This window comes from Sodiomyces alkalinus (assembly GCF_003711515.1).
Source record: "Sodiomyces alkalinus F11 unplaced genomic scaffold SODALscaffold_7, whole genome shotgun sequence".
Classification (NCBI taxonomy): domain Eukaryota; kingdom Fungi; phylum Ascomycota; class Sordariomycetes; order Glomerellales; family Plectosphaerellaceae; genus Sodiomyces; species Sodiomyces alkalinus.
In genome coordinates, this window is record NW_021167085.1 from 2222947 (window position 1) to 2248262 (window position 25316).

The window sequence follows — 25316 nt, forward strand, 5'->3', positions numbered from 1 at the left end:
ACGGCCGTTTACGGACGTATAAGCTAAGGACCCCCCCTTTATATAACTACTTATTTTAAATTATTAGATCCGGGGATAAACGCCCCCGGATCCCCTTCCTCGACGGCTTTACCGTTAAGGTTATAGTCCGTAATACCCGGCCGTAAAGGGGTAGAGGAGACTATCTCGAGTTAATTAGGATAAGATTTAGGCCACGAATAGTGTGATTTAGCCGGTATAGCGCCTAATCACCGTCTATATCTGCCTAATCCACTATTTCCTACTTTATTAGTAACCCCGCTATCGGTTATAGCGCTAATAGCAGCCGTTATATTAGGAAACCGTAATACCCCTACGGCTATAGGGTTCTAGGATAACGGAATATAGTGCTATAATACCCCTATAGCTACGGCTATAGGGCTCCTATTAAATAAAGGAGCGTAACTAATTCGGTAAGGAGATAGCTAGAAAAGAGACTATTAGGTTATAGTATTTAACGCTAGCCGTTATACACCTAATATATCTATATTAAATACGACTCCGCTAACTAAATTATAGTTAAAAAGGTCCACGCCTATAGTATTATAGCGACGCTTAATAACACCCCGCGAATCCACGGCCTTAGCGGTAGCTACCGGAAGTATATCCCGGGAGGCTATCTCGGGAAATATAACCCCGGCGGTTACTTTAGCGGGTACTCCAGCGGTTACCCCGGCAGCCGTAAAGATCCACCGTAAAGACCTCCCTCCTCCTCCGAAGAACCCTCGCGATATACCCTTATACCCTTACGGCCACCTATTCTGATAGGTATAAGAAGACCACCTACGGAGCTATAAGGAGATAGGGTCGTGGATATAGGTACCGGCGTCCGTAGTAGATAGATATTAGGTTCTTAATTCGATATAGGTAATAATATATAAGTTTAATAAGTATAGATTTTTATATAAATATAAGGTAAGGCTTATAGTGCGAGGAGATTAATAGTATTAATCCTCGCTTAAGGAGATATATGTAATAATCCTAGCCCGATAGTTATTCCGCGCGCTAATAGCTATCGCCGCCCGATTTAACCTTACGCTATTATAATTTAACGTTATAAACGCGTTTATACACACGTCCCTCCCCCACGATATCTTTATATACCCGCCGCTAGGCTTTTTAGCCCCTAGGAGTCGTTTATACCTAAAAAAAGCGTTATATAGACTTAAGGAGTCTTTACTACTTTAGTAAAAGCACTTTTCGGCTATCCTTTTAGCGGACGGCTTTTAGATAATACCGTAAGAACCGTGTTATTTTCTACGCCGCAGTTTAATCCTATTCTTCTACGTTAATAATATCGTTATTACTTATAAGGAATAATATAAGGCGTAGATAAAGCAGGCCGTTAATAACCTATAACGCTATTATAACCTATAAGGTGGCGATCCTCTATAGTGGTTCCTTAGTATTAAGGTTATTTATAACCGTATCGCCCGTAAAATCTAGCTATTATAACGCGATTACGTTACTAAGTTAGAACGCCTATTAAAGCCGAATAGTAAGTATAGTAGTAACTATCGCCTAACGTACCTAATTAAGGTTATAGAGCTACTACCCTATTTAGGGACCTTAATTAACGTTAAAAGCTATTAACGGAAGATAGGATCTATACTATATATAATAGTAATATCGCGGCCTAATATCGCGTTTATAGTATTTAGGCTATACCGGTTTAACGTTAATCCAGGGCCTATTTACTAGAAGGCCCCCGATTATCTAATCCTCTATTTAATTATTAGCTAATCGTTTATATTAGAACTAAGGGGTGGCGATACTATCGAAATCTATACTAACGCCTTATTTACCGATAATACCCTTAATCGAAAGAGTAGTTAAGCGTACGTGATACGCTTATTTAGCGGTATAATAGCGTGGCGCGCTAATAAGCAGGATATAGTCACGACGTTTATAACGGAAGTAAAGCTATTAGCGTTAGTATAAGGTGTAAAAGAGAGTATCTTTATATAACGCCTATTATTTAGTATAGGAGTAGAATTTAACGATCCGAAATTATGGATCTTATACGATAATAACTAAACGATTCGATTAGTTAATTAAGAGATTAGTACGTTAATAACGCGCCTCCGCCACGTCGATATCCACGGCCACTAGGTACGTTAAGTAAAGGAATAAGGGTAAATACTCGTAACGTATATTACAAGCACGGAAATAATAGTAGACGGATTAACGAAAGCGCTATACGGCGAGAAATTTAAGATATTTAGGTCCTAGGTAGGCGTGATGGATATACGGGAACGGTTATAGTAGAAATAGCTAGAGGAAGTCCGGATAGAATATTTAGAGGACCTAGAGGATGAATTTAAAGGCGGATACAGCGAATAGATTATATAGCTAGATTATCTGCCGGTTACGAATAGCTTTAATCGCCTAACTAATATTTTAGGGCGATTAGGGGGTATATCGAACAGACTATAGTCTTTTCGGTTACGTAATAGGCCGGATTACTAAGAGTATAATCCGGGTAGACGCTTACGGAATCTATACTATATAAAATACGGTAGCAGCGTTTCCCTAACGGTCTAGAACAGTTATAATAGTACACAATTGCCTTAATTAATTTTGACCTATTTTTGTGACGATTTTGACTACGCTTTATCTGACACCGTTTACCCTATTTTTATAAGGGGTAGTACTCCTCCGGAAGTACTGCTCTATTTGGATCCTAGGTATCCGGTATTTTACCGTGGGTCCACCCTTATTATTTCCACCCCCGAGGCCTATGCCCACCCCCGAGGCTCGTGCCAATGCGACAACTACAGCACTACAGCAGACAGCACTACAGCATTGGCATTATCAGTTCAGACAACAAGAATCAACTGTGAGAGGGTGGGCATCTGCTTGCCTTCTTTGCTCCCTGCTTTCATACACTGCGTCGCCTACAAAAAAATGCACCATGTCCAACCGCGAACATCGCATCGCCGGCGCCGTCGACAGCCTCATCGCCCATCTCGTGCCCAGTGACCCGGACGAAGATGAGGCCGTCGCGCAGGAGAGGTACGACAACTGTTTCGAACTGGTGAATGCCATTATACATGGGTTAGTAGAGCCTGCTTTTTACTACTGCTACCAGATTCTATGATCGACTGAACACTGAACCCTGGACCGATGGTCACGATACTGACGACGGCCCATCGAGACAGTCCCGCTTCACCCGCCAGCTCTTCCGACGTCAACCACGCATCCGACTCGATCAAGAGGAAGCTGATCCAGACGGACCCGAGCCAGGCCCTCCGTTTCTCCAACCTCTACACCCGCCTGCTGTCCCTGCCCGTCCTCAACCAGAAATGGGCAATCCTCCATCTCCTGTACCGGCTCGCCGATTCTCCCGATCCCAACGAACCTTTGCCCCTCAGCCCGCCCCCACCACCACCACAGTCTCGACCGCAACCGCAGTCGCAACCGCAGTCGCAACGCCAGTCACAGTCCTCCACTCGCTCCCAGAATGATGCCGTCTCAAGGAGACAAGAGGAGGCCCGGTCTTCGAGGCCTGCTTCCACCGTGTCCAGGGCGGACGAGGATGTCATCCGTGACGCCTTCGCATCTGAAGCTCTAAACAAGATCCCTCCGCCAAAGCTTCCACGCGCAGTGCCTGCCGCTGCTATCGACGAAAAAAGAAAAGGCTCCCCAGATGAGCCTCCCGCAAGTCCCAAGAGGAGGAATGTGGCACTCAAATCGACCCTGCTAGCAGACAGCTACACCCACATCGACCCCTCCGAGACGGCCCTGTTGCGGGACCTCCCCTTCACCCTCCAGGGTTTATCTTCCACCACGCTGCCCTTCTCGAAGCGAGAGACTACGAGTACCCCCGACACTCTTGTCCTGCCGTCCACCCTGCCGGCCCCCATCATCTCGCTTCTCCATACCCTCGCCGAACCTTCGTTGCTCTACCGGCGCCTGGATGCCTTCGTCAAGTCGCCCGCCCAGGGCCTGCTACGCCAGAGCCTTCGTGCTGCCGTCGCCCAAGAGCTGCGCGCCTACCTGACCCTCGTCGCCACCCTCGAAGGCCAGATCCGCCGCACCCTCTCCACCCTCGACGACTCTGCTCCCAAGGGCGGCATCGGTAAGGCTGGCGTCACCCTGAAACGCTGCGTCGTCTGGACCAGAGAGGCCACCATGGGTCTGCGCCTCATGAGCCTGCTGGCCGAGGAATCCGAAAACAAGAGAGGCGGCCAGCTCATCTCCCTCATCCACGCCTTCTCCTCCTCCCACGGCGACCCCATGGTGGCCGCCTTCGCCGAGAGGCTGCTCGTGCACGTCACAAAGCCCTTCTATGACATGTTGCGCCGCTGGATCTACGACGGCGAGCTCCTCGACCCGTACTGCGAGTTCTTCGTCAAAGAGCCCGCCACCACCACCGCCACCACTACCGCCACCACTACTACCACCACGCGCCGCGGGGCGGAAGACGCCCAAAACGCGGGCGCCGCCGGCAACGTCTGGGAGGACAAGTACGAGATCGACAAGGACATGATCCCCACCATCATCACCCAAGACTTCGCCCAGAAGGTCTTCCTCATCGGCAAGTCCCTCAACTTCATCCGCCACAGCTGCCGCGATTCGCAGTGGGTCGAGGATTACTCCAAGGACGCCTCCAAGGACCTCCGCTACGGCGACACCGAGACCCTGGAAGCCTGGATCGACGAGGCCTACAAGACCACCATGCAGCGCCTCATCCACCTCATGGCCGACAAGTTCCACGTCTTCGAGCACCTCCAGGCCCTCAAGAACTACATCCTCCTGGGCCAGGGCGACTTCATCGCCCTCCTCATGGAATCCCTCGCCGCCAACCTCGACCGCCCCGCCGGCGCCCAGTACCGCCATACCCTCACCGCCCAACTCGAGCACGCCATCCGCGGCTCCAACGCCCAGTACGACTCGCCCGAGGTCCTCCGCCGCCTCGATGCCCGCATGCTGCAGCTCTCCCACGGCGACATCGGCTGGGACTGCTTCACCCTCGAGTACAAGATCGACGCCCCCGTCGACGTCGTCGTCACCGAGTGGGGCAACCGCCAGTACCTCAAGGTCTTCAACTTCCTCTGGCGCATCAAGCGCGTGGAGTTCGCCCTCGCCTCCACCTGGCGCAAATCCATGACCGGCTCCCGCGGCGTCCTCCAGAACTCCGACCCGGACGTCGTCCAGACCTGGAAGGCCACCCGCGCCGTCCTCGCCGAGATGATCCATTTCGTCGGTCAGCTGCAGTACTACATCCTCTTCGAGGTCATCGAGTCCTCCTGGGGCGAGCTCCAGAAGCGGATCCGCCGGGAAGGCTGCACCCTCGACGACCTCATCGAAGCCCACGCCCGCTACCTCAACGACATCACTCATAAGGGCCTTCTCGGCGCCAAACGCGTGGCTCCTCGCGGCGCCCACCCGTCCACATCGTCGGACCCCAACAACAACAACAGCAACAACCCTTCCTCCGCCGCCTCCGGCGAGGACGACCGCACCTCGTACTTGGCGCAGCTGGGCGACCTCCTCCGCACCATGCTGGCCTACCGCGACTCCGTCGACGGGCTCTACTCCTGGTCCGTATCCGACTTCACCCGCCGCCAGGAAGCCGACCTCCGCTTCTCCAGCAACCGTCGTCGTAGTCACCGCCGCCCCCCCTCCACCCTCGACGACGACGACCATCACCACCACCACCACCACACTCCTAGTACCTCCGCCGTCTCATCCGAGCTACCCCTCCTGCAGGACCGCCTCCGCCAGCTCGCCACCTCGTTCCGTTCCCGCCTGCAGATCCTCCTCGGCGACCTCGCCTACCAGCCCGACGTCGACATGCGCTTCCTGGGCGTCTCCATGAACTTCAACGATGTCTACCAGCCTGCGCGGCGGAAGCCCAAAGTCCTTCCGTCCGCCACTGCTGCTGCTGCTGCTGCTGCTGCGCCGGGGTCGGCGTCCGTCTCGGAAGGAAAGGCAGCGGCTGGGGCCTCAACAACAGGGAAGGCGCAAGGAAGTTCTTCCAGAATGTAAAGAAAGACGAACGGAAACGGGGACGAGGGGGATAGCATTGCTTCAGCCGCAAAAGGTGAAGTAAAACAGGAATTATATTCAATCGGAGGGACATTAGGGGCTGGTTTTTCAGCTGGGGGGACGGTGTTTTTAACGCACGACTTTGCTATTTCCCAGAGAGACAAAAGGTATATGGGTTTCCTACTAACTCGGGTAAAGGGGAGAGAGAGAACTTGAGAACCCATCTTGACATAAATCAAGCATCGCGTCTCCATGATTTTCCATCTGGCAGCATTGCCGTGTGAGTCCGCTCTGAATCAGACCTGCCCAAACAACTTCGGGATCTGCAAGACGGCACAATTCAAGCAAGTCGCAAACAAGGGCAAAAATAATGTTTCTTCTTGGTCATAACTATCATGCCATTTCATCGTAGAATCATGAACTACACAGACAGACATTAGCCTCCCCACCGAGGGGAGCCAATCTGGTCGAAAGATGAGTCCCCATCTCAATCCGAAACCTCCTGATCGTGAGGGCCACTATGTTGCCATCACCAGCTGTCTACTCTTGACAGTATTACCACCCTTTTGTATAAGCGAGCATATGGCGCCTGTTTCGCCGATTTCGCCCAAGACCCGAGTCGATGGTGCCGGCAATGCTAAAGGTTCTGTCGGTTTCCCTTTGCCAAGTTGCCGGCACCGCTATAGGTCCAGTCCATCCATGCCTATCCTCTCAAGCGAGGCAGTAATGCTCCGTGATCCGGTACCAATGCTTCCCACAAATCCGCCCTCCATTCCTGGGCGCCCGCAAACTGTTTTAAACCAGAACAAGATTTGTACATGTGAGTGTGCCCGCCAGCACGCTCCGCCGTGTTGGCGGTCATGAATGCCCGATGTCGAGCTCAGATGAGCGCAAACCCGTGCCAATAGATGTTTTGCTTACGTCTCTGGACGAGACGCGAGAAAATAAAAGGAAAGACCGAAGATAAAACATCTTTCTTAATAATGTGATCCGAGGAATGCCGAACATGGGAATGTTTGTTGGATGTTGATGTAAATGGTTTGTCCGTCACGAATCGGCAAGATCCGACTGCGTAACGAAGTCGAGTTTCATTCTGCTCCAACTGCGTGTGGTCCAACGTGTCGTCCTTGAGGAAATAGATGCCTCATCTGGTCGAACCGCGAGTGCACACCCAACTCAAACGGGGTATGTCCCGATCATAGCGTCGTAATGTCGTATGCCAGTAGAGCCGACGTGTCCACTCCGTCTCAGGCCCAGAGCACGCGTCTCCCGACGGCCCAGTCGATATCCAGGGCAGTGAGCCCTCATCTGTCAGTGTCAAAGAACCCCCCCCCCCCCTCTCCAGGGAGGTTGGATCCCGCCCAGTGTACCGTTCAGACATCTGTCATCTCCGTATCTTCATCTGAGCGGCTCGATGGCTCGGGGCCGTTTGCATCATCGGCGGGACCCCATATGCCTTCAAAAACCGTCGCGGCGGCTCGACGACGCTCGGCAACCCAGTTCAGGCCGCCAGATCCGAGGAGCTGTTGAATGGTCGGACGATCCGAAGGATCTGGCTTGGTCATCCACCGAACCAGCTGGTCGAGCGAGTGGGGGTGGAACGAGTCGCACATAAAGTCGGGAGGCGTCTGCAGTTCAGGGCGGCGCCGCGAGCCCGACGAGCCGCTGATGTGAACGTCACCGAAGGCATATTTGCCGTGATTGCCGTCGAAGCTATCCTCGTGTAGGGCAAAGTCGGAAGTGCTAGTATTATGGACAATGGGTTCGTCCTGTGACAGACCCGTCGGCACACCGGCAGCGTCCCGAGCCTGGGTCGCAGTCGTGGCGCTGAAGGTGAGGCTGGGCACTTCTGAGAAGTCGCCCGAACGTAGAGCAATCCAAGAGGGGCCGTTATCCGGAAGAACCACGTTGCAGGCCATCTCCACCATGATCAGGCCGAGAGAGAAGATGTCGGCCGGTTTGTCGAACTTTCCACGAAGGATCTCGGGGCCGATGTACTCTCTATCACCTTCGGCGTCAACACCTTTCGCGGCAGGCCATGGCGTGGCGAGGCCGAAGTCGCCGATCTTTAGAATGCCTTCAAAGGTGATGAAAACGTTGGCAGGCTTCAGGTCCAGGTGAATGAAGCCAGCCTCGTGAATGCTTTGGAGACCCTACAAGTGCATGTCAGCTCATCTGCCCAGGTAGTTGCCTGGTGAAAGGGGAAAGGCAGGAAACGTTTAGATGCGACATACCAGGCAAATATCGTGGGTTATCTTCCAAATGCGAAAGTCGTCCAACCTGCCCTTTCTACCGACATTGCCGAGAAACTTGTCCAAGCTGCCTTCGTCGCAGAATTCCGTCTGGATGAAGAGATAACTATCATGCTCCCAGCTGTCGACGTAGCGAACCACGTGATCGGCATGGGTCAGCGCCTGGAGCGCGCGAACCTCTCTAAGCTTGTTCTCGCGGTCCTTGGGACCCAGGATAGGCCGGCGGCCCTTCTTGACGGCGTAAATGCGGTCGGGTTCCGGGCTTCCGGGAGATGTCCTGCCCGGGGTGCCGTTGAAGATCGACAAGAAGGAGGCGCGCAGCGAGGCCGACTTGACAACCTTGTACACCATGGAGAACTCGCCCTTGCCGACAAGCTCGACGCGGTCGAAGCGATGGAGAAGGGATTCGTCATCACCGCGGGCGCGGGCATTGACAGGGGTCATGAGCCCGGTGCCGCTCGCGTGGAAGGAGTCACGGCCCGAAGGCGTGACCGGAGCCGCCAGCACGGACTGGTCTTCGGTTGACTTGGCAGAGCCCGTCTCCTGCGAGGTGGAGATGGACAGGACGCTGGCATCCGGGAAGGCTAGGCTGGGTTGAGGGGTCGTGGGGCTTCTCCGCTCCACTGGGCTGGCTGCATTGCGAGAGGGAGCCTTAGCAAACATTTTCTTCGCAGAGTTCAACGGGGTCGTGGATCCGAGCCGAGCTCGCAGCGGAGAAGAGCTATGAAACCCTCGCCTGGATCTCGACCCGGCCAAGGACGGCAAAGACAGACGCGGAGGAGGAGAAGGACCGCAGTCTGAGGAAACGGCGGAATGCACGGCGGCTTCCGCTGATCCGTCACAGTCGCCCTTGGGTTCGATGCCTTCTGGAGAACCGTCACACTTACCGGTCGACTCGCGTGGGATCATGGGCCGGACAGCAGATAGAGGTACGAGGATGGTCCGGTTGGCACTGGGGCTCTCGTTTTCGGCGCTCGTCTCCGTAAGGCTGCTCAAACTCGAGGTGAGGCTCTGCTTGGTGGGAGTCGGGGGGACGTCATCGGCGTCGATTCCTGAAGGGGCATCTTCGAGAGTATCAAACATGAGCTTCTTGTCCTCGCCATCCAGGCTCAAGAGGCTGCTCCTGCGGCTGCTACTCCGGGGCCCGAGGCGGTGAAAAAGACCGAGACCTTTGCCCGCGTTGCCGAGAGAGCCACGCTGTTGGGAAGTGCTCGGGCTGAAAGGGCTGGACGGAACGCCAAAGGAAAGGCGACCAGCATTCCGCTTGAAGGCACTGCCCGGGGGCGGTGGGTAGGTGGCAAAGCCACCGTTAGGCTTCTTGCAGGGCGTATCGGGCATGACAAGTTTGTTATCTTCCTCCGGGTTCCGGTTGACCTTGGAAACAAGGCCCGTGGACATGAAGGCGCCAGGCCATGGCTTGACGTCCTTGAAAGGGGTAACGGTGTCGTCCTCCTTGACAGGCGGTCCGCCCAAGCCACAAGGCAGCGACCTAGCGAAATTGATGGGCGCGACAGGCCGAGCGAAGATGGCGGGTGGCACCTTGTCCTTGCTAGAGGCATCCTCCTCCTGCAGGTTGTTGCCACTCGAAGACGTGGTCAGTGATTTGGAAAGAGGGTGCGGTTGTTGTTGTTGTTGTTGTTGTTGTTGTTGGGCACCGCGTTCGTCGGGCTGGACCGGAGCGGCGGGAAACGAAATATTCGAGAAGGGGCTATCGCGACCGAGCTGAGGGGGGCAGAACTGATCGAGCGAGAGGCGTGGTCTGTTCTTGACGTTGGGGGTAGAAAATTCGGACCCCATCTGAGCCAGGTGGTTTGCGGCGGAGCGACGGCCCCAAGATGATCGATCGTGCTGGCGCTGCTGAAGCGTAGATTTTCGGAGTGAGCCGGTGCGACGGGGAATCGAAGGAACAGGCGTCGGTGAAGGAAGGGCCTCCGAGGGAGGGATAAAGCTACTCGTGCTGGAGAGCTCGTAATCGCCGCGGTTCCCGTCGTCGTGGATTTCGAAGCTCGTGTTGGGCGCGCAGGTGCTGCCGCCAAAAATGCTGGTTACGTCGGCATCATTGTTGGCAATGGTGGAAACGCCCGAGACCCCGTGCAAGCTTCGTCGCTTGGCAACCGGGCTGCTCAGGCTGGGTTGATCGACATCCATGAGGGCATCGCTTCGCTTGAGGGCGCCGGAGCCAGGGATGCCGCTCATTTCGGCGTTGCCCTCCAAGGCCTTGAAAATGGCGCGTTGGGTCGAACCGGATACGTCAAGGTGTAGACTGTGCCGCGACGACTTTTCAAGAGGCCTTCGCGGGAGGGAGCTTCTGGGAAGAGGGCTCCGGGGGGTAGACGAGGGATGAGGTGTGGGAGTGTCCTGACCAGCAGATGCAGAAGTGGAGGAAGGAGCAGGCAGCGCGTTCTCCGTGTCATCGGTCGCGCTATGAGTGCGTTTAAGAGGTGATTTGGGCGAACCTCGCAGCCTGGTAAGCTGCCTTGACGAGGTTGAGCCCTGCTTCGCTGTAGATCTGGCCGACCGTAGAGAGAGCTTGAGACCGGAGTTGGGGCGGGAAGAGAAGTTGTAAGGGTTTGTCGGGGGTGGTTGCTGAGGAGTTGTGGAAAAAGCGGAAGAACGGGGAGTCAGAAGTGGAAGTTGCGATGATTGCTGGCCCGGTGTGTGTGATTGTGCGTGGCTCCTCAATGAAATGCTGGGAGAATAGCGCCGGCTGGGTGACTGTTCTGCTGGCGAGTAAGAGCTGCGGGAGCTCTCAGAACTCTGCGAGCCGGTGCGGGCTAAGCTAAACTTGGAAGGGGAACGTGAAAGGGAGCGGCGAAGGCTCCGAACAGATGTTGCGAGCACGTCGACGTGATGAACATGTGTTGGGCTAGGTACGGTGAGGGTACCGCCAGCACCGCTATTAGAGAAGGACATGATCAGGGGTCTCTTTCAAGGTTGCCTGAATTCTTCTTTTCCGTCTTTGGAATACTAGTCCTTTTTCGATGGCGGTTATTATAGGGGTGAATGCACAGAGCGTAGTGTTACGACCAAGGCAACTTCGAAAGTAGGTATACCTATTCAGGTACCCGGGGCTCTAGGTCACTGGTTATGAATGTAACTTGTTGGTGTCAAATCCGTGGCGCCATGAACGCTTTTTGTTTCAAAGGGCGAGATGCTCTGATAAAGAACAAGCCTGATATGCTAGTGGTGGCTTCCGTGGATTCGAATCAGATCTTGCTGGGGCGATATAGCAATGAAAGACGAGCACACTTTCTTCTTTTGCCCTCAGGGTTTGTGCGCAGGTGTTTATTGGACAACAATTTCCAGTTGTCCGCCACTATGCTTGTAGGAAAGGTCGTTCAGTAGAAGCCCTGGGGATTCATGCGCAAGGCTAGCTTCGTAGGTAGCGGGATAGAAGTCGAAGGGCCAGGGTGAGGAGGCAGGATAGTCGAGAGTTGTTGATTTAGAGAGTGTGGGTGGATATGCATAAGAGAGAAAAAGGGGGGAGGCCAAAAGTGAGAGTCGCAGAGCAGTGTTGTCTAGAGCATGGCGCGCAAATCGTGCTATCTCGCAACCAATTTTCCCTCTTTGTCTGTCGCCTTCTACTCCTTAGAGTAGTATATCCACGTCGATGTTACTGTCGCCTTCGCTGTATCTGCCTTTATCGTGGCTGTGGTGAAAGGATTCCGATCGGCGGCAAATGCTGTCTTTCAAGTCATGCCGAAAAGTGTGGACCAGGGGTCTTTGAGCTGTTGACAATGACAGAGGGTCAAGAGTCAAGAATTCAAGAGTGTTGAAGAAGGGGAGGCACAAGGGAGGGGCGATGAAAAAAAGTGGTCACACCACCACCGGGAGGAGATGGTGGATTTGTGGCGAGATGGCTTGGTTGAGAAGGAGAGACTGGCCACTCGACACCCAGGAGGAAAAATGGTGCGTGGTGAGTGGTTTGGGTGTGGGTGTGTGTGGTTGGTGGAGAGAAGGATGCAGTAGGCATGACCGGTTAGGGGGGGATTCTGTGGGCATAACATAACAGTTTTACGTTGCAGTCGCGACGCAGACGTGGTTGTTTACCCTCTTTCCATTTATGGTTAGTGATTCACGTGATGACGCGAAGCGACTCGTCTTGGTATGCGTGGCAATGTGGGGCCCGAGTTAGGCAGAGACAATCGGGGAGCTACTCTAGCGCCTTTAACCAGACATCCAGAAGGCGGAAATCGGGACGCTCTCACGAAAACATCTGCTTAGAGAGGATATAATGTGTCCTCGAGTGGAATGCTTTGAATATCTCCAGGAAAAGTGGTGTTATGGAGTTAATTCTCTTCCCTCTAAAGTCCTCGATTATCATCACACCACAGCGGATCGCACGGTCCACTTCTCGTGGTCCTTGGCATCCATTTACGGTGGAGAGAGAAGTGCTGGAACCCAAGGTATCCGTAACCCAACCGTATGGACGTGGCCGGGAATGACGGGATGGACACGATGACAGCTCCCCAGCGCCCATTGTACGGAGTAAGACATCCTTGTCCTTCTCCCACCTCTGCCCCCTTTCCGGTCTACACGTAGTTTAGTCTGACGCTGGGAAAAGTCATTGGCTCTGCTTCACCTTTCTCTCTCTGTGTACGAAGCACGCTGCAGGGTCCCCGCCCACGGGCCTCGATTTCTTTTCTTTCCCGACTGCCGCCTTCTTCTAAGACCAGTGATCAACGCGCCGCCCAGCAGTGCCCGTCCATCTCGTCCAATCCGTCTCCGTCACCCACCATGACTTCCCTCAGGATCCCCTGACTTCCACATGCCACTTACGCCGTACGTTGTGCGTAGTACTCCGTACAAACGTACCGCCTGCCAGTCTGATCTGATGTGAGAACGTCACCACGCCGGAAGATGACATGGCCTACCTATATTAAGAAGATTCTCACTCTCTTCCGTCCTACAGAAGTACTTCGTATTACTGGTCCTTCCTCCGCCCCTTATCCTCCGTCGTCTTAACCATCCTTCCCGGTCGCCCTCCATTTCCGGTATCAATCTGTCAACAACAAGCAAGGCAATAATAAAAGGAGTATGCAAATATGGACAACGGGAAACGGAATATCAAAACACTCAAAACAAAAACAAAACAACACCACCGTAAGTCCGGAACAACCCAGCACCACCACCTCTCTCCTTTTTCTTTCCTATTTCCCCCACCCCACTTTCAGGATTGTTTTTCCAAAGTTTTTTGGTCTCCACTCGTTGCAGGAGTAAAAAAACAAGGGGCTGTTCGTGTAATTGCATCCAATATCGTACTTCATGCTACCTACCCTCGTAGCGCCCCTATCTCGCTTGTGACACCGCTACTTGGCCCTAGAATGGCAGGCCTTGTATAACCTAGGCCCCTCAAATACGGCTTAGTCAGGGGTTTTCACGGCCGTTGACCGCTTTTCCGGCCATGGTTTCATTCGATTGATTACACCGTGTAATGCGCAATGCGGTGTTGAGCCGATCTTCCGGAGGCTGAAGAGACGTCAACAAAAGCCAATTAGACCAGCCTCGTCGATAGAGAAAAGGGGGGGCGGGGTTGGTCGGCGAAAGGGGACGTGTTAGTTGAGCGACTGAACTTGTTACCATCTGTCTTTGAATCTCCATATCGAACATCACTCTTCCGTTGGCGCAAATCCATCGCAATTGGCAATTGTCGCCGCCACCGCGCAAGGAATTTTTCTACAGCCGACGTCTCACCCGTGACCCGAGCCCGAGATCACTGGAAACACTTCGTCCTCAGCACTTGCATTTCATCCAGAGACATCTCGTCAGAGATTCTCACACAACAAAGAACACCACGCGTCGCTTCGCACAAGCCAGATGACACGGGACGCCTACAGTAATGATCGAGGAGGATGACGAGCAACATGCCAAAGGCATCCCTTGAAACATGTCTCTCTATTCAACTAGATCCATGGAAAGGAAAAACAATAGGACTGTGCATGTCCGACTGTCCGACTGTCTGGCTGCCCGACTCCCATACAAGCTAGTTTTCTCGTCTCGGAACTTGATATTCCATGTTTCTCTTCCCCTCCCCCTCCATTCCTCCGTCCGACTCCTTTCGTCATACCAGGAAACGGAGCCTTCCCCGACGCATAAACAACAGCGTTCATGATAATGAGCCAAGGCCCACGTCAAATTACCGACAGCCAGAGAACATCGACCACTACTATACGCTATTCGTCTAGTCCCCGCCAATCCGATGGGGCTATGCCAGGGAAGAAGAAGTAAATAATATCAATAAAAGAAAAGCATTGGCAGAGGAAATGCTCGGTTTTCGCCGTTGTCTGTCCGTTGCGCCCATTGGCAGGAGACACGTCCAAGACGACCACGTTGTCTTCTATCCTTCCACCCCTCTTTTCCCTCCTAGAAACCTCGAAAGTGAGGAAGCTGGCGAACGCGGGTGCGTACCCTGAGATCAGCCGTGGTTCCCCGGGTATCATAATGAAACAAACTCCCAGAACACCTGGCCCATTCTGATGAATCTTTCCGAGACGTTCATTCTCTAGTGGTTGGTGTGGCTGTTCCAGCCAAAGACAAAAGTTAAGGGGAGAAGGAAGAAGCAGAAGAAAGAAAAAAGGGAAAGAAAAAAGATAAGAAAAAGAAAAACGTCCGTGACAATAGTCACGCTCTTCAGGCAAGACGCGTCCGGATCCATTCTGCCCACTGACAGAGGTCTTCAAACATCTCCAGGGCATGACCCAAGTCCTGAGGTTGAAGTTTCTTCTTCCCTTTCCCTTGCTCTTCCCCTGCACCTACCCCCTCCTGTCCATTCACGTCAGCGCTCTTCTCTTTCTTCTCCTGGTCCTCGCCCTCCTCGGGGAAGATGACGTTTTGCGAAACGACATGGACAGTAGCGTTCGGCTGGATTTGAAGCTCGATGTTGGCCGTCGCATCACGGAACGGGAACACCACGTTGAGGCCCGCCGTCGGATGGACGGACAAGACCACGTCGATGCGGAGTGGGCTGTCTGCCGCGGAGCTCGATTGCTGCGGCCCATCGTCCCCTAAGAAGTCTTGGAATTCCTCTTTCTTCGTGGTTGTGCTCCGCGAGATGATGGATGCGTTATGGGCCGGATCGGTGGCTTCGCCGGTAATGTTAGTGCCAAAACTGCGCGAAAGAAGTCTCGAAATAAACGCGTACTGCCGTAGGACTGGCAGCATGGCCACAACCTGCCGAGGATGCGAAAATGGCAGCTCCGTGATGGTCTGTCCATACACGGGCTTATAGACAAAGAGCGTGTTTTCGTGCCTCCGGGGCTTCAGCTCACCACCCAGCTCCTTGACCAGAACATCCCTTTGGCACGATATGGTGCGTAGTTCACTGGCATCGTGGTTGACTCCTTCCGGAATGGGAAAGGAGATGTTATCGAAGGTCTGAGCAGGCAGCAGCATAGGCGGGGGCTGGGCACCAGCAATTCCATAGAGCGTATTGCAGACGGACTGAGGTACGATCACCGGAGGGTTGAGCGTGGCCACGAACTTGACGTTGGGAAACTTCTGCGTCGTGCCATCGGCTTGCACCACGTCGACCCCAACGCTCTTATTGTCGGGGTTGGAGGGCAGAATTGTTGGCTCAGGTTCCAGCCAATCTAGCACAGGGCCATCGGGGGCCGCAAGGAGTGTTTCCTCGGGGCCCGGATCAGCTTTCTCCATCTTGTCCGAGATCCAGTTCTCTGATACGCGAATGGGCTGGTAAAGCTCTCCGTCCAGGGGCTTACACCCAACGAGGATGGACCAGAACTTTATATCACTGCCTCCTGGAGACGAGAACGGGATGAGGTGTCGGTCTGTCCAATAGTCGATGGACGGCCCTACCTGATCACGGGCGTTCATGGAAGGGCGGCCGCTTTTCTCACACATAACCGCCTTCTCGAGCAGTTGCTCAGATGTAGCCGCCGTCGTCGTGGGATCTTCACGCATCTTCGATAATTCCCATTTATACAATTTCTCCAGGCTTTCGTCAATGCCGGCAATGGCTTCCTGGCAGTCGAGACCAGGGTACACGCTCAGCCTGTCTAAGAGCGCGAGTCGCTCTAGATTGGCCGCAAATTCATCGCAGGTCTTGGTCAGCGGGCTTTGGTTTGGCTGTAGCTGCAAGGCTCTCAGGAGGATCTGTTCAGCTCCAGCCACGTGCTTGGTGACATTCGGCGTCGACTCGGATTCGGGAAACGCCAGTGTAACGCCTCGTACGATGTTGTTGTCGAGGTTGATGTCGAGTTGTAGTCCGTTGCCCGCAACCACCAGCGTCTTGGTTATCCTGCCGTCGGGCGTCCTGTGCTCTTCCCACATCTTATTAAGTCCTGTGCGTAGAGATAGTCGCTCGAGGCCAGCTTCGCTCACTCGTCCTTTGGCTTTCTGTCATGCGTCAAGCATTAGCTTCTTGCCCAACCCTGTAGAGGGAACCAGATGGTGTACAGACCCCGATGATGTCCAGGACGGCGTCCAGTCGCTTGAGCCTCTCGTCCTCTCCGCTCAGATTCCCCAGCCCTCCGAGGGCTCCTACCCCGACATTATCAAGTCCCATATCGAGCCCGCCTCCAATTCCCAGAGCGCCCATAGCAGCTGCAGCCGACGGGCTGTCGAAGTTGAGGGGGCCATTGCCGGGGTGTCCCATGAGAGTCGTCGACGTCGCAGGCGACCTCTTAAATTGCTGCGGAGACGACTTGGGGCCCCGAGGAGAGAAGGCGGCATGAGCGTGAGAGGTTGAAAAGGGGGTAGACACGGGCGGCGTGGCTCCGGGAATCCCGGAGGGAGTGCGACCTTGGCCTTGCTGTGAGGCATTGTGCCTCATCGGGTGATTTGGCGTGGGTGTCGCCATCTTTCATATCAAGAAAGCACGCCTGAGGGAATCCAGCAACCGCTGCTGCTTCTTCGCCTGAGCGACCTGTGATAACGGGTCGGCTTCGGCGGTCGCTTGTGATGAGATGGCGGATATCTGCGGCGAGGCCCCCACAACAGGGCTACCGCGACAATACGCCGTCCGACTCGAGAAGTCCTAAGAATTGAACAGGCAAGAAACGGAGGGCGCACAGGTGGATAGACCAGGTTGGTGGAGAATGTGTGGGAATACGTAGTAGTGGTGAAAGGGAGATGGAGTATGAATAGATTTTGGGAAAGTCCGACAAGTACGATATTACCCTTCTTCCGTACTGCAGCAATTAATAGGTAATACATAAGGTAGTGTCTGATGTCAACATGTCTAGGAATGAAAGTGGAGCCTAATACTCCGTAAGGTAGGTAAGGTAAGGTATGGTAAAGTACAGATGCCCTAGGTAGCTACTAGGTAGGTACCTGAGGTAAGGTAGCCGTGCTACGCCCCGCTGCAAAGTCAGATTTCGTAGCTCGGCCGACTTCACGACTGCACGGGTACTATACGATAGGGGAGAAGGTATAAGGGACTCCCTAAGATTTATTTTTCGATATAAGGGTAGGAGTTACTAGTACCTTATTAAGGCCCCGTTCAACATCGCTTATAAGCTGGCGGAAAACTACTAATATATTATAAGAATGCCAAGCTAATAATACAAGGACCCCTTTTATATAATATTTTTAGTATAACTATATTTTGTATATATTCCTCTATTATCTAGGTACCACGCTAAGTAGGAGGGCCTCTTAGCTTTTTTTAGTAGATTTCTACTAAGATAGCGGCGTTTTGTATATAAGTCCTTACTAGCACCTAAAAGGTAGTAATAAGCAGCGGAAATAATACTAAGATAGGGTCTACTACCAGCCGCCGCCCACAGCGCTATAGGCTACGGCGAGGCTAACGTTAAAGCTATTCGTAACCGTGACGAAGATATTATCGTTAAGCTTACCCTGTGTATCCTGTATAGGATATATCCTGCGTAGGCGGCGTAAAAGCCGCGGACTATATGCCGGGGCACTATTCGGATCCGGTATATTATCCAGGGTCCCTTCTATAATCTATTCTGTACTAATATAACCTAGTTTGGGTGATATACCGGCCAAAAGCTTCCTTCCCAAAGTCTTTTTTTCCTTCTTCTTTTTACATGTTGAGGCTGCTTTAGTCTTTAGTTTTTGTTGTCGTGTCGCGGCAGCCATCCTCGAAATCTTGCGAGGTACAGCATGGTGCACCTCATGGCAGAGTCGTCGTCAAGACGGCGCGACGCTCCAAGAGAAATCTCACATGATGTTCTATCACCAAGGCTTCAAGGTTTGATATGCCGCTTGGTCCATATCCTCGGAAGACAGCCATGCCCATATTTGTCATTTTCTGTGGTGTAGGAGGATATATAATCAGAATCGAGCAACCACAAAGACTCCTTGGGAGACAAAGCCAAGTATGGCAGTGCATTAGACCGAAGGCATCCCCAATGCTTTCACATCAGTATGGTCTAGAGCGCTCCCAGCGATTCTACGACACGCGGCCGAGTCGAAAGGCCCTCACTCTTCAGAGGCACCGGGACAGTTGCAATCTGAGTAGCAATAGCTTTTATTCCCTTCATGAGGTCGTTATTCAAAAACAAAGGTATGTCCAGCAGAGACCACCTAGGGCACACTTTTGTAAAGAAGAAAAAAAGAAAAAAAAAAAGGAGCAAAGTCATAAGGTCGTCAAGTCAAGTGAAAACCCCCTCCGTCAGAAAAGAAGACGTGGCCGCCTTCACCACCCGAAACCTGCCTATTCCATCTCTAGCACATACGCTTCATGCCAGTAAACCGCCTAGACTGTGGTCCCAAGTCGAAAAAGCGCCGGCAAGAAACTGCCCATCGAGGCCAGCGCGATCGTCCCCACCTGAGGATCATGACAGGCAGGGATCCAAGACGCGCGCCGTGCCGCAGCCGTGTGTGTGTGTCTAAGCCAAGATCTTCCCCGACTGTCGGTTCATTGAACATCGTGGTAGAAGAAAAGTCGAGGTGGGTTTCTCCGAGAAAATTAAATCCTTCCGTGCAAAGCGTGAATTCATCAGACATTTACAGCCATGATGAGGCGTTTCGAGACAAACAGAGAATGGTAAATCGTAATCTCGTCGGCGCGTCACGCAGAGATGCCCTATGGACTTCTGTCGCAACAAATACAAAAAAAAATGGCAAAGAAAAGAATAGTAATGATAATAAAGGAATGTCAAGGAGAAGTATCGTATCAGGACTTCTCGTCTTGCCCATGCGTGTGGGATCCAATCAAGATGAATCACATCTGACAGCAAGGTCGAAACTTTCTAGATGCTGCGCTTCGACACTGCAAATGCGTAAGAGGGTGTCTGTGTCCATGTTGAAACTGTGTGAGCGGAGTTTGCTGAGCGGGTCAGAAACCTTATCTGTGCCTCGTCGGGGCGACGGTTGCCGTAGCAGGCCGGGCCAAGCTATCGTAACCGCCTGCAGGGAGTGTCGCGTCGATTAATGTCTTTCTCCGCTTCATCTCCATGTTCGCTCCGCCAGTTAAAGGGCGCTGCATGTCGTCTTCGTCTTCGCGGCCCCGTTTCATGCTGCCGCCGCCATTCATCATCGACTGCTGCGATGGATAACCATTCGACATGGAGTTCATGTCAGCCGGGGGAGCATAAACATCGCTACCGTTCCCGTTCGTCGCGCTCCGGTCATTGCTCATTACACTGTAGAGGTTGCTCGAAGGCTGGTGCTGCACCCTGGGGGATGTGTTGTATGCTGGCTGCTGAGAATAATAAGGCTGGGGCGGGGCGGCTGTACGCGGAGTTGCGCGACCGGACGCTTGAGGGTGGTTGGGAGAGCCTGTCATTTCAGGAGAGAGATGCTGGTGTTCCGTGGACAACGGCGGCGGCGCGTAATTGTAGGAGGAACGGTTAGCATCATAAGCACCGCTATCATGAGTATATTCCGTCTCATGTTCATGCTCAGCCTCTTCCTCCCCAGCGGCATGCGGTGCGTTCTGACCACTCTGCTCGGGGGGAGGGACGATGCCGTTGACGGGCTTCTGCTCCGAGGCAGACACGTGAACTGGCGGCCGTGACGATGGAGGACCCATGTCATTCTTGCCATATCCATCGTGATGTCCGTAGACAGAACGATCCTGCGGGGCAGGATTCGCCTGCTGATACGGGGAATGCTGGGCCGAGGACGGGTTATACATGGGCCTCGAGTTGTCATACTGCTGAGCTCCGGATTGGTAAGATTGCATGCTCTGGATCGTTGTGCCAGGTGGAGTAGATGCCGGGGTGGCCGGCATCGAACGCGCATTGCTAAGGCCCGTGTCGATAGACATAGGATTTGTGCCTTGGGTTCCGCCAATCCCCTGTGATTGTGGCGTCCACTGGAAGCCGTCGGAGGACCCCATGCTACTCCCGATGACGCTCGAGGCACTTGTCGGAGGCGTGGGGAACGTGTGTGCTCTGTCGAGCGCCGGGCGGTTCAAATTCGAGTGAGATGGGAGGGCCTGCTGTGGACCTGGCAGAGCCAGGGTATGGTGATGATGCTGTTGAATTGGTGCTAGTCCAGGGCCGGATTGCGAGTTGCGCATCTGGCTTTGCTCCTGTTTCCTGCGTTCGGCCGATGCCATGACCTGGCTCGTGCGATTCTGGTTGGTGGGGTGGTAGAGGAGAGCGCCGATATTGTGGACGAAAAGAGGATACAGCATCTCGGTAATCTTTTCCTTGTTGGCAAAATCCAGAGCCCTCTCAAAGGGAATCCTACACTGCATTAGCCCGAGGTGGCAGGTAGAACAACGTTCTCATTGCGCGCTACTCACCAGACTCCCTTCAGATGCATGGGCCCGATTTTGACCACGTGTCTCACTTTCTCGCTCTTCAGGATTCCATCTCTTCGGCCACGAGTCATTCCCGCCACGTTGAGCAGTTTTGTACCGTTAATCATGCCGTTGTCTATCGAGCAGCGGTTAGATGAGAAATACCCTGCCGTACGGTTTCCACGTTTCGGACGGGATGCATACCTTCACGTCGGGCGACACAGATACCTCTCGCCTCAACCTGGAAGCACAAGCTGCCCTCGTCCTCCCAAAGAGTCGCCGTCACGCGGGGTTTCATGCCCGGCGGGGCAACTTGGCCGGTAGTATCCATCCCCTGATATGTGTTGGTTGTGCTGGCTCCAGGAAGCGGAAGAACGTTCTGAGCCGGGCCCATGCCGTTCGGTACATTTGGCGGGGCATTTTGCGGGGATGTGAGCCCATTCGCATACGGATACGGCTGGCTATAATGCGGCGGGGGAGGCGGCGGATACTGGGCGAGGTGGTTGGGCTGTAACGCCGGGGGCTGGGAGTGATAAGGTGCCATGCCCCCCGAAGTGACGGTCTGAGGCGGTTGCGCCTGTCCCGCAGACATATGTTGCTGATAGTACATGTCGGCTGCTGATTGATTCATGGTCGAGTAGTGATCGTAACCTCCAAGAGGCTGGGCGGTTGACCCAGGTATCGCCGGCCCAACTGGTAACGAAGGGGAAGGAGTCTTGGGCCCGTGAGAGGAGCCGGCCGAGGTGAACGAGGACTGCGACCCTGCGTGAGAACTCCAGGAATCCACGGAGCTAACCCGTGGAGACGAAGTACCCGAAGAATAGGCCTGGTGTGGGGCGGGCAATGGCAAGGGCGGCAGTCCCTCGCTATTCATGTACAGAGGCCGATGGTCGGACGCGGAGCTGAAGTATGAGGAGTCGCTCAAACTCCGGGTTTGTACTTGTGATATCGGCGGTAGATCCAGTTTCACGGTATTGACCCGGAACTTGTAGCTCCACTGCTAAGGCGTAGTGGCTTCGTGAGCAAATGACGGTCGCAAAAATTCAAGCAACCTAGTCTCACCGGGCAAGCGAAGAGACCAAAGATGGATTTCTAGACAGCGTCAACGGCTGAGAGAGACAAGACTCGGCGGTAACCAAGTGTATGCCACCAGGTTTAGCAAGAGAGAAGAGGTTCGACGTGAAGTACGACTTCTCGTAAGCTAACCAAAAAGAAAAGAAGAAAAGCAAAGAGCAAAATCCAAAAGGCCAGACAGGAAATGAACCGTTGTCGTTCTCAAGACAGCGACCAAGGCGATCGTGACTCGTCAAAAGAAGGCGTCAAGGTCAATGCTCAGTGAAATCGTAGCATCTAGCGAACTGGTCGTTGCTGAGCAGTACCGGGTCGCCCACTGTACTCGAAAGTCGGTCGACGCAAGGTGAAGTGGGTCCTGGTGGAAAACGGAAAGAAGACGATCTCTGTGTGTGGGTAGCCCTCTAGTAAACTGAACACTCGAGGCGTCGCTGGTCGATGGCCGGAGTGAAAGCGGGCTGAAGCGGAAGCGAGAGGAAGTATGTGTGAAGAGGGAAAGATGATAGAGAGAGAGAGAGAGGGCGGGTGGTGGTGGCAGCCAAGTGGAAGAGAGTGGGTTTCGTTTGGTGCGGTCAACTCTCAAGGCCAAGACGGTCAATTTAGAGATACACGCAAACCAAAAACACCTGGGTGAAGAGCTTTCGTGACGGCTCGACTTTTTACTCTCTAATCCGCATGCAGGCACATCAGCTAAAGATCCGGGTGCTAAATTGGAGATGCAGGAGAGGGATGTGCATTGCAGATGGTGAGGAGTAGGTAGTTAGAGGCAGATGACGGCGAGAGGTGGGACGGGCATGTCGGCATTGTAAGCGAAAGAAAAAGAAAGAAAGAAAAAAAACTCACCTTCCTCACCTCTCTCGCGGAGGGTACGTCCTAGTCGGAGGGGTGGAAGGGGGAGGATAATATTGGGAGGTTGGTGCAATCGTGAAGGAGGAAGGAACAGGAAATGTCCGGGCAAAGGACGGTTTTGTTTTTTTGGTGCCCAGGAAAAGTATAGAGAGGAAGTGAGCCAGCCAGGAAGGAGCCAGGGACCACAGTATAGAGGGAGGATAGTGGAGGAGACCGGGGAGATCCCAAAGACGACAAGCCCACCCCTGGTCGTAATGGGGTGCTTGTATCAGGTACTTCTTCTTCTTCTTGCCTACAACGTACATGGGTGTCGGGGAAGGGGGAAGTGGTGAGGACGAGATAGAGGGAGGAAAGAAGAGGATAGAGGAGCCGGGACCGAAGTCTGAACGAATACAACGTACCTAAGGTACTTGTTCTACCGGGCATCAAGAGAGGCCCGGTACCTTTACCGCGTGGGCATACCTATGCCAACCACCTACGAAGCCTGGATGGTAGTGGTCGCGAGTGCCGTAAGACCGGGGTGTTTTAGAGCGAAAGCGAGAAGAGGGTCGACAAGGTTTCGTGCTCCGATTAGGATTAGCACAGGCGAAAATCGGTTCTTTCTAGTGTGGCCAGCCTGTCAGGGAAGAGGAGCGGGTTCTGAGGCCGGGTGAGGTGTGGGGTCGTTTCTCTTTTGCTTTTCCGTTCTTCTATCTATCTACCTCACTTGGCTCTTTAAACTTAGGAACGGAAAGTTCTATTGCTTGATTTTACCTTCTGTTTTTTTTTTCCTAATCCCGGCTGGGCTAGTGAATTGGGACCGCTTGGTCTTGGGGTGGTTGGGATGCCTTTGTTGTCGCGGGATGAGAGTCGGTAGCGATCTCAAGATTCGATGGATTTATTTCGTAGAGGCACTGAAAGTACGTACCTCCAAGGCAGACTTGGTCGCTGGCAGTTTGGGCTGGTCCGGTTGTAGACCGTTGTACGTTGTAGTTATCGTATGTATCTAGTACCCCTTGTCCCTCTCAGCCAGGGTCTGCTTTTTTTGACCTTTCTCTCTTCTTTTTTGGTTCTTTCTTACACCGCCGCTTTTCTTTCTCTTTCTGTTTGCTTTTTCTTTCCTGGCCTTCCAAGTTTCTACCCCACTGGTTAACTTCGAAGTCCTGACTTTGAATCATTCACTCCCTGTTTATCATATCTGAGGTTCGTACATTTCCACGAGGTCAATGTTCTTCGACGTTTATTCCAGTCTGGTGGCGTATGTATGGCTGTACGCCCCACCCACCCTTCCCCCCTCTCCCAATTGAAACTGAAGACGAACAAGTCCCTCGAACAGTAGGACAAGTCACGATGTACTGTACTTTCGAGTGGGCAGAGTGAGGGGAAAAGTGAAAGTACTTTGTATTGGTCGCTTCCCTTGGGAGCCCGTCCTCGCGCCAGGGCCCTTTGAGGACCGGGGCGCCAGCAAATCCAAATGGGAGGAGGTACATTGCCTAAGGTACTCTGCCGGTTACCAATAAAGGGGTGTGAACCGAACAGGCCCATGGTTGCACCTCCTCGTACTCCGGACTGTACTTGACAAGGGTCTTTTTCGTACATCGTGGGACGGATGGACCACCGGGTGGGGGGACCGGGGCCTCCTCGACCAGGGACAGGAGGAAGGATGTGCGCAAGCCAATCTCACTATTCTCAAAGTGGAGTAAAGACGGGAAAGCAAGGCGGGGGGCGTTGAGGACATAGGTATCAGGGTCGCCGGTGGCTGATGTGCCTTTTATCGCGACCCGCCAACGAACTCGTGTGAGTTTTGTATCCTAATACTGTACGACGGGGCCACGAGCCTTGTGTGCTTCGTACGTTGTAGGAAAAAGGAAGCAACCTTCGGTTCCACGAAGCGATAAAGTATTCGGAGTATTCGGAGTATTCGTAATTAAGGGAAGGGTTGAAGGGGAGAAAACTCGACGCGTTTACGGATTGTCGATCTTCACAACATTATCGCTAATAGGAGCAGAGAAGTCACCAGGGTTCTCCGGCTTCGTCAGAGACACAATACACCGCATTCGGCTCTTCTTGCGCCTTGTTCGCATAAAGAAACCGACGCATCACTTGAATTTTCAACCTGGTAGTGACTGTGTTTTAAATCACAGTTGAGCGTTGGATAGGAGAAACCTCTCCCTGTTGTTCATAGAACGAAGAAAAGTAAGAGCAAGTCTTCGATCTCCAGAACCCTCACACGTCCTTACTGGTCACATCACTTACTTGGACGCGCCGGGGCTTAATTAACCAACAGGTTTGGCCTGAGGCTCAGGACACGCTTGTTTCAATCCACCAATGCTTTGTCTTTTGCCCCTGGCCCGGACGATAAATGCCAACGAGCCTTGAACATAAGGGAAGCTTTCTTGATGACCGTCATCCTACCGATGCCGCCCGATTAGGTGTCCTTTTGTTCTATCATGCTGTTCTCCTCCCCGTGTTCT

At 53.3% G+C, this 25316-nt stretch overlaps 5 protein-coding genes across 5 annotated transcripts; 2 read left to right on the plus strand and 3 right to left on the minus strand.

The window, feature by feature from the left end:
• Positions 1 to 2804: 2804 nt before the first annotated feature.
• On the plus strand, positions 2805 to 6375 carry SODALDRAFT_314060 (hypothetical protein). The gene is made up of 2 exons (XM_028609251.1): positions 2805 to 3075; positions 3180 to 6375. The coding sequence occupies exons 1-2, from the start codon at positions 2933 to 2935 to the stop codon at positions 6010 to 6012; spliced, it is 2976 nt and encodes a 991-aa protein (XP_028465512.1). The 5' UTR covers positions 2805 to 2932; the 3' UTR covers positions 6013 to 6375.
• An 813-nt stretch (positions 6376 to 7188) lies between these two features.
• On the minus strand, positions 7189 to 11177 carry SODALDRAFT_361437 (hypothetical protein; the record flags this gene model as incomplete). The annotated part of the gene is made up of 3 exons (XM_028614364.1): positions 7189 to 7320; positions 7392 to 8165; positions 8247 to 11177. 3 exons carry the CDS (start codon positions 11175 to 11177, stop codon positions 7189 to 7191), a joined length of 3837 nt encoding a protein of 1278 aa, XP_028465513.1.
• A 3717-nt stretch (positions 11178 to 14894) lies between these two features.
• On the minus strand, positions 14895 to 17082 carry SODALDRAFT_340876 (hypothetical protein; the record flags this gene model as incomplete). The annotated part of the gene is made up of 2 exons (XM_028612998.1): positions 14895 to 16619; positions 16684 to 17082. The coding sequence occupies 2 exons, from the start codon at positions 17080 to 17082 to the stop codon at positions 14895 to 14897; spliced, it is 2124 nt and encodes a 707-aa protein (XP_028465514.1).
• A 1519-nt stretch (positions 17083 to 18601) lies between these two features.
• SODALDRAFT_361441 (hypothetical protein) lies at positions 18602 to 19478 on the plus strand (the record flags this gene model as incomplete). Its single annotated transcript, XM_028614365.1, has 4 exons — positions 18602 to 18756; positions 18869 to 19069; positions 19182 to 19290; positions 19449 to 19478. 4 exons carry the CDS (start codon positions 18602 to 18604, stop codon positions 19476 to 19478), a joined length of 495 nt encoding a protein of 164 aa, XP_028465515.1.
• A 61-nt stretch (positions 19479 to 19539) lies between these two features.
• Positions 19540 to 25252, minus strand: SODALDRAFT_361442 (hypothetical protein; the record flags this gene model as incomplete). The annotated part of the gene is made up of 15 exons (XM_028614366.1): positions 19540 to 20887; positions 20947 to 21079; positions 21148 to 21935; positions 22006 to 22144; positions 22208 to 22245; positions 22303 to 22372; positions 22435 to 22592; positions 22867 to 23155; positions 23771 to 23803; positions 24164 to 24286; positions 24380 to 24601; positions 24661 to 24680; positions 24860 to 24968; positions 25128 to 25142; positions 25213 to 25252. 15 exons carry the CDS (start codon positions 25250 to 25252, stop codon positions 19540 to 19542), a joined length of 3525 nt encoding a protein of 1174 aa, XP_028465516.1.
• Between the last annotated feature and the right edge of the window lie 64 nt (positions 25253 to 25316).